This window comes from Tamandua tetradactyla, chromosome 6 (assembly GCF_023851605.1).
Source record: "Tamandua tetradactyla isolate mTamTet1 chromosome 6, mTamTet1.pri, whole genome shotgun sequence".
Classification (NCBI taxonomy): Eukaryota; Metazoa; Chordata; class Mammalia; order Pilosa; family Myrmecophagidae; genus Tamandua; species Tamandua tetradactyla.
This window is the reverse complement of record NC_135332.1, coordinates 5,091,124-5,105,672: the sequence shown is the minus strand read 5'-3', so window position 1 is coordinate 5,105,672 and position 14,549 is coordinate 5,091,124. Positions and strand designations below refer to the sequence as shown.

The following is a 14,549-nucleotide window of genomic DNA, read 5'->3' as shown; positions in this document are numbered from 1 at the left end:
GCAGTTGCAAGAGTCTGGATTCTCATGTTGGCTGTCGGCTCTGTCTCTGAAGTTTCTTCAAAATGTTTCCCCTTTAAAAGACTCCAGTGAACTAATGAAGACCCACCTTAAATGGGTGGAATCACACCTCCATCTAATAAAAAGCTGCACCCACAATTGGGTGTGTCACATCTCCATGGAAACTCTCCAATCAAAGTTTCCCACCCTAAACAATGTGTTTGGTTCCACAAGATTAGGTCAGGATTAAAACATAGCTTTTGTGGGGGTGCATAATAGTTCCCAATCGGCACAGGAGGCCTGTGGAGGAATTGGAGATGGTTCTGTCAGTGGAGAGGAAAACAATCCATAAAGGGAGGAGAACAGGCTCTGGGAGGGAGGGGAATCCTTCAGTCTTAAAGCTGGAAAATATCGTAGGTCTCAAGGTGAGACGTTGAGAGGTGAAATGCTTCCAGGAGGCCACAGCACATGAGCATCAAGCCAAGGCCACATCCCCTTTCTTCTGGGCCAGGCTCTCAAGAGCTGCAGGGCCCAGAGGGTTTTTATAAAGAGGCTTTGTGTGTTTGTTTTCTATATCAGGATAAGAAAGGGAAATGAACTAATACTGAAGCAACAGACACTAAGATTAGCCCCCAAGGAAGTAGTTCTGGCTCTTCCATTGGTGATAGGACTGTCCCTGGAATTCCTTAAGAATTGTTTATGCCTTGTCTGTCCAAGGGGCAGAGGCCGGGGATATTTCAAGGTCAGTCTAGAGCATCTTAGGGTGAACTCTGCTGCTCCTTGAATGTTAATAGGTATTGTAAGAAAAAGGACTCTGGTCAAATAAGGAAATGTGGTATTAAACAAAGTTAAACAGTTTTTGTTTGTTTCTGCAGGACGTATCAGAGCCTTTAATAGGGTAATCTACACGATTCTCCAAGAGTGGAATACAGAGCGTAGCGTTTCCCAAACATGTTGATCCCCTTTCTTTAGGGACACAGTTTGGGAGATTAGTGTTCTGTGGAACACACTCTGAGAGTGCTGGCCTAGTGACATTGATTAAGCTCCCCTCTGTGCCTTGTGGAGCTCGCCAGGCCCATCACGACTTGACAGTCCGTTTTTCTAGTGGCTGAGACTCAGGCAATCCGAAGGCTCCAGGTTGAGGATGTGATGAGAAAAGGGTGGGGCTAATCTGGGAAGGCTTCCGGGAAGCGGCCCCTAGCAAAGCAAGCCTTGCAGGAGATAGAGTGGGCAAGAGCCCCCCAATACTCTTACCCTCTCTGCGGTCAGGGCTGAAGACGATCGTGGGGGCCCTGATCCAGTCGGTGAAGAAGCTGTCGGATGTGATGATCCTCACCGTCTTCTGCCTGAGCGTCTTTGCCCTGGTGGGGCTGCAGCTCTTCATGGGAAACCTGCGGCAGAAGTGTGTGCGCTGGCCGCCCCCCTTCAACGACACCAACACCACGTGGTACGGCAACGACACGTGGTACGGCAACGACACGTGGTACGGCAACGACACGTTTAACACCCACGCGGGCTGGGTCAGCAACTTCACCTTTGACTGGGACGCCTACATCAGTGACAAAGGTAACATGGAGGGTGTGGGGGGGAAGCAGGTGGGCTCCAGGGCAGCCCCTTCCTCAGCCTCTTGGGAGACAAAGAGCAAGGCCCACTGGGCTGAGAATCAGAGCACGAGGCTGAGCGCCACACCTGTGGCAAGTCCCTTGCCCTCGCTGCAATGCCTTCCTCAAAGGGTTAGTGTGATAACAAATGTCAACTTTGCTTTGAAAATCTTAAAGCACTCCCTATAAAAAGTGACGGCCTCTAGTCCCTAATCCCTAAGCTAGATGTGGTCCCTGTTCTCAGTCAGCACACTCCATGCTCACACCTGGCAGGGCCACCACCCCATGCCCACATCAGGTCTGCAAACCCAGACCCCGCAGCCACCCACACACAAGGTGCGCACACATCCTCACACAGCACCAGAGCCCACCCATGCCTGCTTGCCAACTAGGAAAGGGTGCCACCTCCTCAGCCTGGCTCTCTGGATCCCAGCCCCCCCGGCCCCTCCGTGAAGTGTCCAGGGCAGAACCTTGTACACACACACGCACACAATCCTCCCTTCCCTGCTGGGCCCCTGCTGCTTCCTGCCTTCCCACTAGGCACTATCACCACCTGGAGCTGAGCTCCTCGCCGTGGGCCCACCCAGAGGCCAGGGCTGTGCAGCGGGGCTTGGGGCTGCCCCAGAGGAGGGGGAAGGAGCACCCGGAGGACATCCACCTGGTGTACCGAGCAGTGGGTACATGCGCCCCTGCATGAATATGTGGGTGACATGCCTCCCTGTGGCCTCTAACTCTCAAAGGGAACTTCTATTTCCTGGAGGGCTCCAATGATGCCCTGCTTTGTGGGAACAGCAGTGACGCTGGGTGAGTGATGCTGGGGGTGGGGCAGGGAGGCAGGGAAAGGGAGCCCCAGGGTCCTGGGAAGATGGGAGCTGATTAGGGATGAGGACCTGGGGTGGATGGGAGTGATAGTGGCACAGGCATGACTGAGGGAGTTTTCCTTTATCTCTGTCCCCCAGCTGGAGCTCCCTTCCCTCGCTAAACCCCATCCCCCATCCTCTCCTCAGGCACTGCCCCGAGGGTTACGAGTGCATTAAGGCTGGGCGGAACCCCAACTATGGCTACACCAGCTACGACACCTTCAGCTGGGCTTTCCTGGCCCTCTTCCGCCTCATGACCCAAGACTATTGGGAGAATCTCTTCCAACTGGTACAGCTGCCCTGCCTCCCACCCTCAGTCCCTATAGCCCCCTTAGGCCCAGGAGGGGCCTACCCCAGGATGGCTGAGCCCCTGAAACAGGGACCTCCTCTTCCATGGGAGTCTCCCAGTGCCCCCTGAAGGTTCTTGGGCCCCCCTCTGACACTGGGCATCTGCCCAGCTCCTCCCCGACCTTGGCCTTAAGAGCGGGTGCAGGCTCAGGCCCAGGAACCCCCAGGCCTCCCGGTGATCCACGGGGCACCTGAGAAAGTCTATTCTGTCCATGCACATTTATTTAGCAGGGCAGGCAGCAGTGCCTTCTTGTCCCTGGCGGGGTTTCTGACATGCATGATGGTGATATACTGGCAAGAACAGCTAGTCATTGTCTTATCCCGACCAGGTGCCAGGCACTGTGGCAAAGCTAGGAAGGAGCTGACCCCAAAGCCCATATTCACCATTTTCAACCTTGGCTTTCAATCTGGGGATGCTAGGCCAGCATCCGCAGGGCTCCCTGATGCAGGAGCCCAAGAAAGGTGGGATCCCCAAGATATGTCTTGAAGCTCCGTGGAAAGCAGCTCCACACGTGAAGGGTGACCATACCCTGCTTCAGAGGTCCTCATGTCCCCAGGGCCCTCTGTGTTTAGCCCCTCAGGCAGTGGGTATGTAGAAGGCGGAGGCGGGACACCGTGTGATGCCCCGTCCCCCTGCCCCCGCCCCCAGACCCTGCGAGCAGCTGGCAAGACCTACATGATCTTCTTTGTGGTCATTATCTTCCTGGGCTCCTTCTATCTCATCAACCTGATCCTGGCAGTGGTGGCCATGGCGTACGCGGAGCAGAACGAGGCCACGCTGGCCGAGGACCAGGAGAAAGAGGAGGAGTTTCAGCAGATGCTCGAGAAATTAAAAAAGCACCAGGAGGAGCAGGAGAAGGTCTGGCCTCAGGGATAGGAGGCCATGCATCCAGGGATCTCCCTGCCCCTCCGCCTGGGCTGCTTTGCTACTGCCTTCTCCAGGCAGCTGGGGGTGGGGGGCACACGGTGGTGAGGGGTGCAAAGCGGGGGGAACAGAAGGCCCCAGGCTGGGGGCTTTGGTGGGATCAGTGACATCTATGCCATTGAAAGAGTATTTCCCTGCTCTGTGCCTCAGTTTCCCTATATGTAACAAGGAATCCACAATAGTTAAACCTCAAGTGTCCTTCCAGTTCAAAAATCTATAGTTTTGAAGATTCTCCTTCTGGCCAACATAGGAGTCCGTGCTGAGGGAGCGTCTAAGTCCCGACAAGGGGGGCAGCTCCCCATTTTCTCATCGTCCCTTTAAGCGCAGGGGACTGAGGGCCTCCTCGATCACTTTGGTCCCTTCCCTGCCCCGACTCCCCCACCAAAATTGGGTCTCTACCCCACTCCACTGGGCTGAGCGCAGGTTAAGAAGAGGGGCCCCCACCCTGAAGGGCTCAGAAGAAGTTCTGAGAGTCAGTTAGTTCATCCCTCTGACTCAGAGCTGATTCCCGCCCGGCAGGCCGAGGCCGCACAGGCTCTGGAAGGCGGAGAGGCAGGTGGGGGCCCAGCCCACGGCAAAGACCGCAATGGCAGCCTGGACACCTCGGCGGGGGGGAAGCCCCCACGGCAGAGCTGCAGCGCCGACAGCGCCATCTCGGATGCCATGGAAGGTGGGTGCCCGGCACCCCCACCCCCACCGGCTATGCTGGTCCTGCCCCTGCAGCCCTCAGGCTCCTGAGAGGTGGGGCAGGGCCTGGCCAGGCCCAGCTTCAGGAAGACAGTCACTTAATATTGGCATCGAAGAAACGGCCGGGATATATATAGTCTTGGCTTCACCTGGCCCAGTCCTGGCTGCAAGGCCCAGTCACTGCGGGAACTGGGGGCTTCCGGGAGGACCTTGGGGCTGCCTAGGCAACGGGGAAGGACGGGCTAAGAATACTAACCAGGAAGGCCGGAATCCGGAGATCCTGCTCCTCAAGTGTCCTCTGGGCAAGAGTTAAAGGTGAAAGACCAAACTATGCCCAGCTGGAGTGCCAGACCCCTCCCCCACCCCACTCTCACCCCTTTCTCCCCCTGCCCAGTCATAGGAGAAGAATGAGGGTGAGGGAACAAGGGTGGGGTGTGGGGAGACCCGCAGATGGATGGGTGGGCGGGGGAATAGATGAGAGGGAGTGGGGGAAGAAGGACAAAGGGAGGAAAGAGGCTGGGTGAGGGAAGGAGGGAGGAAAAGAGGGAGGGGTGAGGAAGGGAGCAAGGAAAGTTAGAAGGGAGGGAGGCAGGGAGGGAGGGAGGGAAAGGGGGAAGGAGGGAGGAATCTAGCAGAAGAGATAAGGCCCCTCTCCAGGCCAGCTTGCCTTGTGCCAGCATGGGCTGAGGGTCCTACAGAGCTCTGTGCCTTTGCACCAGGCACCTGGTCTTGTATTGTATGACAGGCTTCCAGGTGTCTGTCTGTGTGTCCTGGCAGGGAAGGCCCCAGGGCCTGTAGGGGGGACAGGGCTGGCTGGGGTAGCCACTCCAGCCTGCCCCTGCTGGGACCTGCCCGGGAAGGATCTGGCTCAGACACTGTTTGGGGCACCTGCAGGAACCAGGCTTTGAGTGAGGCTGGGGTGCTAATTCCTGGGTGGGGTGGGAGTCAGCCTGGCCCCCCCTTTGGGAGTTTCCCAGGCATGCACCCAGCCCTGGGGCAGTCACCCACTCCAGTATGGAACGGGTACTACTGATAGGATCCCCTCCTAAGTTTGTTGTGGCCCTTAAATGGGATCACGGCTGTAGCCAATGTCTCCCTCGGCGGTGGGGGGCCTGGAAGTCCAGGGCAAGGGGCGACTTCCTCCCAGGGCCTTAGGCCAGTCTCCCTGGCCTCGAGCCCTGGGTGGGGGTGTGCGTGGCCAGACCTCACTGAAGGGCAGATGTGGCTTGGTGGGGTGCACCAAGGGGTGGGGAGGCTTGGAGGGAGGCGGGGCTTGGAGGGGGTGGGGTTTTGGGGGTCAGAGCATTAAGGGGCCGGGATTTCAGGGGTGGAGCTTTGAGGGTGGCAGCAAAGGGGCGGAGTTATAGGGGGAGGGGCTTTGGGGTCACCTGAGAGGTGGAGCTTGTAGGCCCTGTGAGGGGGCGGGGCTTGAGGGGTTGGCAGGGGCCGGGCTTGGGAAGCAGGCCAGGAGATCCAAGTGGAGGAGCCCCTGAGAGGGCGGGGCCCCTTGGTCAGGTGTCGGTTGCCACCCCTCTCCCAGAGCTGGAAGAGGCCCACCAGAAGTGCCCGCCATGGTGGTACAAGTGCGCCCACAAAGTGCTCATATGGGACTGCTGCCCGCCCTGGGTGAAGTTCAAGCGCGTCATCCACCTGATCGTCATGGACCCCTTTGTGGACCTGGGTATCACCATCTGCATTGTGCTCAACACACTCTTCATGGCCATGGAGCACTACCCCATGACCGAGCATTTCGACCACGTGCTCTCCGTGGGCAACCTGGTAGGGCGCGAGGGCCACAGGGGGCCGTGCCCGCGCAGGCTGAGGGGGGCGGCCCGAGGGGATGGTCTGGGCTGGGTGGAAGCAGGGGGCACCATGAGGGGCCAGGGGACCAGCCTGGCGCTAATTGCTTATGGGGGCTGTGAGTTGGTGTACGAGGGAGATACGCGGGGCAACCCTTAGGATGCGGGATTTGGGTGTCAGGGTATTTGGGGACAGGGAGAGTGGGTGTGGGCTACTGGGCTTGCTAAGGTCAGGACTCCTTGGGGGCCTGGGAACCAGGGCACCCACAGCCTGGAGGCAGGGGCTGCTGGTGACAAGACTCTACACTTCCAGAGATGGTCACAGGGCCTGGGAACCTGGAAGTGGGGCATATAGCCATGAGCACCCAAGGCCCAAGAGGCCCACACTCACCCAGGAAGAGTTCCCCAGCCCTCGCTCCCCTGCTCCCTCCCACTTATCTGGCATGGCTGGGCCCCACTGCTCTGCTCTGCTCCGGCAGGCCCTGTTCCACTATTGTTGACAGGCTCTGGTCCTGATCCGCCTGCTTATCCTTGCCCATTAGAGGCATTATCACCTCATTGCCAGCCCCTAGCAGAGCCTGACAAAGGGGAAAAGCCGCCTCCTCCTCCAGCCTGCCCCACCCTTCCCCGTTCCCTCTGCAGTTTTCCAGGATGGCCAATGGGCAAGATGCTTCCCTGGCCCCTGAGGGTGAGGGATCCTAGGGAAAGTGAGACTGGAGCCTGGGGCAAGACGGGGGTTGATGGGTGATGCAGTAATCACACAGGGATCCTGGACCTCCAGCCTGAGAGGCAGGTGACTCTATCCCGAGGGAGGTGCCCTAGGCAGCCATGGCCAGGCTGGGCTGGAGGGCAAGGACGCGCTCGGCCTCAGCGGTGCAGCTGCTGGGCTGTGCGTGATGGGCCCGGCCTGCCCGCCCCCAGCCCACACGGTTCTGCCGTCTGGGCACCTGCTGTGGCCAGAGACAGCTCCTGGGAGGGGCTCAGCATGTGCCCAGGCAGGCTGTGGACCCAGGGCAGCTGGTGGCTGCAGGAGGGGGAGTGCTGTGTCCCAGCAGCTTTCAGGGACCTCTGAGTCTGCGATTGGGGGCCGCTCTGGGCTTCTTCATTGATCCTGGACTTTGTCCCCTTTTGGCCTCCCCTAGACCTCTAAGCCCACCCAGATTTCCCAGGTCCCGGGACCCCCTGACAACCAGGGTAGAGAGGCACAGGGTATAGACAGGAGAAGGCACTGAGCACCCCAAGAACTGGGTTTGAGACCTGACCCATCCCCACATGGCAGTGTGACCTGGAGCCATCCGCTCAGCCTCTGTGTGTTGCAGACCTCACCTGTGGCACGAGTGTGGCAATCCTTCCTAACATCACAGACACTGGGATACCAAAGGGTCATAATGTGACCCATGAAGCTCTCTGTGAATGGCACATATTATCATGTTTGGGTCAAGGCCCTGAGAAGTTAAATGACTTGTCCTTGGCCACAAGCCAGAAATTGATCCACCTCTGCCCTGTTGCATGGTCATTCCATGCACACACGTGCATACACACACACATACATGTGCTCACACACACACACACACAAGCTCATAGATACATGCTTGTGGGGGTGGGTGCCGCCCCCTGCCCCCTCGAGGCTCCTGCCCCTTCCCCTCGGCCCCTGCAGGCTTGGCTAGGAGGCCGGAATGGGCTGGGGGCCTCCTAAGGCCCTGTGCTCCCTAAGGCTCTGTGACCGGGTCCCCCACCCCACCCGCAGGTCTTCACAGGCATCTTCACGGCCGAGATGGTGCTGAAGCTGATTGCCATGGACCCCTACGAGTATTTCCAGCAGGGCTGGAACATCTTCGACAGCCTCATTGTCACCCTCAGCCTGGTGGAGCTGGGCCTGGCCAACGTCCAGGGGCTGTCCGTGCTGCGTTCCTTCCGTCTGGTGCGTGAGGCCCTGGGGGCTGAGCTGGGGCCCGGGTGAGGCTGTACGAAGGGTGGGCGTGGGGGTGGGGGGAGGAGAAATCTGAGATGAGACACCAGAGGTCTGGGCGGGCGAGTCCCTGTGCCCTTGAGCACACCACTTCATCTCTCCCAACCTTTCTTAGCTGTAAAGTAGGAAAAAAGGCGCCCTCCCTCCTTACCACACACGGCTGCCCCGGGGGACCAAAATGACAGCCCCTGGAGCTGACACTGGGTTCGATCCATAATGACTTTGGGTGGGAGTGGAACAGGGACTTCACCCCATAATGCAGAAAGACAGAGGCTCTGGCAGCCCCTTAGTGGTGGGATTGGGACTTTGGAATTAGTGTTGTCTCCACAGCCCCATAAGCAGCACTTTTATTAGTTTTTACATTTTATTATAGTAACTTTCATGCATGTACAAAAGCATGGTGACACTGACAAACCCCCATGTCCAAGGTCACTCAGCTTCAGCAGCAGTCAACAATGTATTGCTTTAGTTTCTCCCCGATCCCCAACTTTTAATGGGAGGGGACAGGTTCTGCCCTGGTTGTCAGGGGGTCCCTGGACCTGGGAAATCTGCTATGTTAAAGCAGAACCCAACATGTCATTTCACTTGTAAATACTTCAGGCTGTATCTCGAGCGGAGAAGAGCTTTCCTTCTCCTTCACATGAAGAGTGGAGGTGGTAGGATGTGGATGCGCCCATTTAACAGAGGGGCAAGCAGAGGCCTCAGATCTCCCCGGGGGTGGGGGAGCACTGTGTGGGGGCGGGGCGTCCAAGCTGTTGGGTCCACCTCCACCTCCTAAGGATGGGCGCCCTGGAGCTGGGCCTCGGGGGTCCCGGGCCTCCCTCACCCCTGCCGCCGCCCCCTTGCCCGGCAGCTGCGGGTCTTCAAGCTGGCCAAGTCGTGGCCCACGCTGAATATGCTCATCAAGATCATCGGCAACTCGGTAGGGGCGCTGGGCAACCTGACGCTGGTGCTCGCCATCATCGTGTTCATCTTCGCCGTGGTGGGCATGCAGCTGTTCGGCAAGAGCTACAAGGACTGCGTGTGCAAGATCGCTGCCGACTGCAGCCTGCCGCGCTGGCACATGCACGACTTCTTCCACTCCTTCCTCATCATCTTCCGCATCCTGTGCGGGGAGTGGATCGAGACCATGTGGGACTGCATGGAGGTGGCCGGCCAGGCCCTGTGCCTCACCGTCTTCCTCATGGTCATGGTCATCGGCAACCTGGTGGTGAGTGCGGCCAAACCCTGGGCCCTCCCCCCAGCCCCCGCGCCAGGCTCCACCCCCGCTGCCACGTGCCCCAGGCCTTTAGTCCCTTCAAATCAGGCTGTCGTTCCAGGGCCTTTTTTCCTAGTCAGTTCCACTGTATGGAATTCATGATACTTGGCTGCTTTTTTTTTTTTTTCCTGCCCTGCCCCCATGTGGCAACTTTAGGTGGCTTAACCCAGTGGTTTTCCAATTTTAACATGCTTAAGAATCCCCCAGGAGCTTCTGAAAGCATAGCCTCCCAGCCCCCAGCCCCAGGGACGGAGGGAGCAGCTCTGGGGCCGGGCCTGGGGCTCTGCATTTCTAACAGGCCCCGCAGCGATGCACTGGGAATAGCACTGTCTCAGCCCAGTGGCTCCGATAAAGTCCTAAGACGATGGAGACGATGGAGTCAGGCCTCGGTTCAGTCCCAGCTCTGTCACCACCAGCTGGCCGGCCCTGACCCAGCTACTGCCCTCTTCTGGTCCAGCCGCGTTCTTTAGCTGTCAAATGGAAGGAAAATATCAGAGGCCTCGCAGGGTTGCCAGGAGGATGGAGTGAGATAGAGTGCAGAAAGGCACAGCCAGGGGTTGGGACCCACGAGCCTGGTGTCCTGCTCGCGTCGTCTTGTACTCCTCTGTCCCCGGGCCTGTGGGATCCAGGCTCTGAAAAAAGAGAATCAGGCCCAAAGCTTTGGGAGAACCCAGAGATGGTGTAAACAGCATCACTACTGCCACCTTCTGTGGCTTAGGGAGTGGCCCGTCGGGGAACAGGCCGGTCCCAGCTGCCCCCTGCAGTGGCTGGCGCTGTCCTGGGCAGCGGGGTGGGAGGACGCATGTCCCACGTTCCTCAAAGGCCTGTGGAATCCTCGGGCTGCTAGGTCAGCGCGGCTCGGATGTTGCTGAGCTACGACTAGGGGCGGAGGCCAAGCCCGGTGTGAAGGGGTCACCTCCACCGGAGGAGGAGACCTTGGGATGAGGTCCTGAGCCCCCAGGAACAGCTAGAGAGGAAAACCCAGGCCGGTTGCCCTTGGGGCGGGAGGCAACTTGGGGAGTGGGGAGAGAGGAGAAAGCGCCTGGGCAGGACTGTGGGACAAGTTAGGGAGTGGGACGTCGCAGGGGCTGAGTCCTGAATGTACGTTTTAGGGAATGGGGGTGACTTTGAGGCTCCGTGGTGGGGGTGGGCCTGGGGGTTCTGCTTCTGTGTGCGTGAACTCAAAATCATTTCGGGTCTCCGCTTTGCCACCTTCTGGCTGGGAATCCTTGAGCAGGTTACTTAACCTCTCTGGACCTCAGTTTTCTCATCTTGAAAATGGGGGTATTGAGAAAATGGGGGTATTGAGAAAATGGGGGTGATGGTGATGGTGGTTGTGGGGAGCACACAATGCATATCTAAGTCTTCAGCAAAGCGCTTGGCCCCCAAGACCAAGGGAGGTCAAATGCTGCAGGCATGGGGGTTGGGGGGCTGGGGAATGGCCTTTAGGGACCCGCCGTCTGAGTGACAGCTCCAGGGCTGGGGGCTCCTGCCTCGTGCGGGTCCTGTGCGTAGGGCTTTAGGTGCATTGCCCCTAATCCTCTCTTGGCCCTGTGGGCAGGTCACATTATCTCCAGCACTGCACAGCCAGAGAGAAACTGGGCTGGGAGTAGGGCCTGGCCCTGTGTCACCCCTAATAATAATAATCACGATAATAAAAGTAACCAGAAAAATAATAGCACCAACAGCAGCGACAACGGGGCTGAAAGCTGGCATTTTTGTGGCATCACCCAGCACCTCCTGCTTATTAGTTCCTTTAATTCTCAAAACCAGCCTATGAGGGACAGGCTATTTTATCTCGATTTTATAAATGAGGAAACAAAGTCACAGGAGGTCTGTTAGGAATTGAATCCAATTGTCCGGCTCCGGATTGAGTCCACAGCATTGCCTCGCATTGCCTCTGTGTGCAGGGTGGGCCATCGCCCCCACCTCCCACTGTGCACACACACACGTGCACAGGACTGACACCCTTTTCCCGCCCAGCTCTGTTGCTCTCCTGGTCTGCTCAGGGGGTGTAGAGTGGCCGAGGGAGGATGGCACTGTGAGTGTCCAAGGCACTGTCTCCTCCCTCCCCCTCCCCCACCCCCAGGCCACACGGAAGCAGGTGTCTGTCTGCCAAAGGGCACTCGGGCGCCAAGCCAGGGAGCATGGGGACCCGTGCCCCCTGCGCCCATGGCACTTGGGCGCTTCCTCTGGGTTATTGTGAAGAAAAGGAAGTGACTAAGTCATACGTAACTGACCACAGTGCCGCCGCCAGGGGAGAGTGTCACGTCCGCCCCCCTCCCCTCCACCTCCTCCACCCCCTGCCTCGCCTAAGGCAGCTATTTCTGGCCCTGGCAGGAGCCGTGTACAAACCCTGCTGACCCACAGAGCAGCTAATTCCCAGCTCAGATGTGTTTCTGGCAACTGGACGCCTCTCCCCTCCCCCACCCCAAGAGAGGAAAGAAAGCCCAACAAACTTTGATGGGGTACAAAAGGCAGTGAAGTAGCTAGGGGACATGGCTAGGGGACACGGGACTGGGAGAGGAACCCCTCCAACACATTCTTCCAAAGGTGGTTTTAGAATTTTTTTCAAGATGCTACGTTAACATGGCAGTTAAGACAATGGCAAAAAGATCTCGGAGAGCAGTGGTGGAAGCCAGACAGTGAGAGGGCATGGAGAAGAGGGTCAGTGGTGGCTCCACACACACTGGCTCCCCTGCTTCATGGAAGGGGGCCTGGTGGAAGGCAGGGCCGCTGTGCCGTGCACCTCCAGGGTGCCATTCACACTGTAGTCTAAGTGAATAGTGCTCCATAAAGTTACACAATGTCCAAAAACCTGCACTCTAGTCCCGGCCGTACTGCTCTTTGGGCAAGTCACCCCATCTCCCTGGAACTCAGTATCCTCTCCATAAAATGAAGGAGCTGGCCTCAGAGTTAATCAAACTCTTCCCTGTATCTTGCACAATTCTCTGTTATTGCACACATAGTAACCAACATGTTTGAGCACCTGCTCTGTGCTCTACCGGCGTCAATTGTGTAATTCTCATGGCAACACGAGGAAGTAGGTACTAGAATTCTCTCTCTTTTACACATGAGGCAACTGAGGCACAAAGAGGTGAAGTTACTTGCTACAGGACACACAGCTAGTGAACTGGGGCTCAAAGTCAGGCAGCATAGTTTCAAAGCTTGTGTACCCCAATCTGTACTACCATCCAAACTCACTGTTTTGTTCTTGTCTGATCAAACGTCTTTCTCTACTAGGCTGGGAGTTCTCGCAGTCCACTCACTTCTGACACAGTGGCAGGACTAGTCAGTGTCTGTCCAGTGGGAAATAAAGTGGGCGGGGTGGGCCAGTGGCCTCTTAAGTCCCTTCCAGTAGGGATGTGGGAAGAGAACCAGGTGGGATAGAGAGCTCCAAGGGAGAAAAGAGATGAATAGCAGCAGATCAGGTGCCTTCTCCGAAAAAGCAGGGGACAGGTGTCTGCCACTCGGGTCCATTGGGTCTGTGAGAAGTCCCACTTAACAGAAGAGGAAAAGAAGGCACACCTGATGAAGATTCCTAACACTTCTAGGAAGCCTGGAGACTTGAGTCCTGTGCTTTGATCTGCAGCCTCCCCCTCTCCCCCACTCCCGGGCAGTGGAGGTGAAGGGCAGAGGTTCGGAAAGAGTCCCGCCGTTTTGTCATAGGCCCAAGCCTCAGTTTCACTATCTGCCTAGTGCAGCCCACACCTCCGCGGGCGGCCATGAGCATTCAGTGAGGCGAGGTCATTTGAAATGCCTAGCATGCGGCCGGTCTGCCATGTCGGCGTGACATCCATGCTGGCTGAGGGTAGCGCCCCCAAGGGCCACGGGCTGAATGCATGCCCCCCCCGGCCCCCCAGGTCCTGAACCTGTTCCTGGCGCTGCTGTTGAGCTCCTTCAGCGCCGACAGCCTGGCGGCCTCTGACGACGACAGCGAGATGAACAACCTGCAGATCGCCATCGGGCGCATCAAGTGGGGCATCGGCTTCGCCAAGGCCTTCCTCCTGGGCCTGCTGCACGGCAGGCTCCTGAGCCCCAAGGACATAATGCTCCGCCTCGGGGACCCCCGCGAGGCTGCGGAGGCCGGGGAGAGCAGCCCCGAGGACGAGAAGAAGGAGCCGCCGCCTGAGGACAACGGCAAGGATGTGAAGGACAGTCACATCCTGAACCACCTGGCCGACGGCCCTCCCTCCAGCATCGAGCTCGACCACCTCAACTTCATCAACAACCCCTACCTGACCATCCAGGTGCCCATCGCCTCTGAGGAGTCCGACCTGGAGATGCCGACGGAGGAGGAAACTGACACTTTCTCGGAGCCTGAGGACGGCAAGGTGAGCCGATCCGGGGGGACACAGAGACCCGGGTGCAGATTTAGGGGTGACCTTGGGCAAGTCACAGGACCTTTCCGAGCCTCGGTTTCTCCATCTGTAAAATGGGGGGAATGGTGCCTACCTCACATGTCGTTGTGAGATGCTGAGTGTAAAGCACTTGGTGAGTTCTCCGTAAATGGTGCCTTGTTGTCCCCGAAAGGTCACGTGTTTATTACCATCAGAGCCCCCTGCCCCGATACTCTGAGTTCCTCTCCCAGTCCCCGCCCCACGACAGGGCCCTCTCCGACCAGCAGGTGGCATTCTCAGGACGCTGTTACCTGTGCAGCACAGCCCAGGGCCTGGGACCCAAGAGGCCTCGCTTAACTGCCTGCCTCCCCCACCCCCAGGCTTGAAGGCCCTGCTGGGTCCCTGTTGTCATCACCTGTTTCTGCTTAGACCCCACCTGGACTGGTTCCAACCTCACAGTGTGGACCAAGGACTCTTTTGTGTGTGTGTGTGTGTATTTTTTAAATTGAGAAATATCCACACACATACAGTCCAACCATATTATACAATCAGTGGCTCACAATATCATCACATAGTTGTGTATTCTTCACCATGATCATTTCTAGAACATTTGCATCATTCCAGAAAAAGAAATACAAAGAAAAAAAAACACGCATAAGTCCCATACCCCTTACCTGTCCCTTTCATTGACCCACAGTAGTTCAATCAACCTAATTTTTACCCTTTATCTCCCTCTATTAATTTATTTATTATGCTTTTTTTTTT

General features: G+C 57.5%; 1 protein-coding gene and 1 long non-coding RNA gene across 5 annotated transcripts in view; one reads left to right on the top strand and one right to left on the bottom strand.

The window, feature by feature from the left end:
* LOC143687010 (uncharacterized) overlaps nucleotides 1-1,491 on the bottom strand; it is a 30,734-nt gene extending 29,243 nt beyond the window's left edge. The window contains exon 1 of the long non-coding RNA XR_013177354.1: nucleotides 1,252-1,491. This is a non-coding gene — a long non-coding RNA (uncharacterized LOC143687010). The remainder of the gene's footprint in view (nucleotides 1-1,251) is intronic.
* Nucleotides 1-14,549, top strand: part of SCN4A (sodium voltage-gated channel alpha subunit 4) — a 29,833-nt gene that overhangs the window by 2,789 nt on the left and 12,495 nt on the right. For all 4 annotated transcript variants that reach the window (XM_077163573.1, XM_077163571.1, XM_077163570.1 and 1 more), the window contains 9 exons: nucleotides 1,267-1,563; nucleotides 2,339-2,402; nucleotides 2,606-2,747; nucleotides 3,456-3,665; nucleotides 4,251-4,401; nucleotides 5,959-6,197; nucleotides 7,965-8,138; nucleotides 9,040-9,396; nucleotides 13,308-13,778. In XM_077163573.1, the coding sequence (XP_077019688.1) occupies nucleotides 1,267-1,563; nucleotides 2,339-2,402; nucleotides 2,606-2,747; nucleotides 3,456-3,665; nucleotides 4,251-4,401; nucleotides 5,959-6,197; nucleotides 7,965-8,138; nucleotides 9,040-9,396; nucleotides 13,308-13,778 (2,105 nt within the window). The remainder of the gene's footprint in view (nucleotides 1-1,266; nucleotides 1,564-2,338; nucleotides 2,403-2,605; nucleotides 2,748-3,455; nucleotides 3,666-4,250; nucleotides 4,402-5,958; nucleotides 6,198-7,964; nucleotides 8,139-9,039; nucleotides 9,397-13,307; nucleotides 13,779-14,549) is intronic.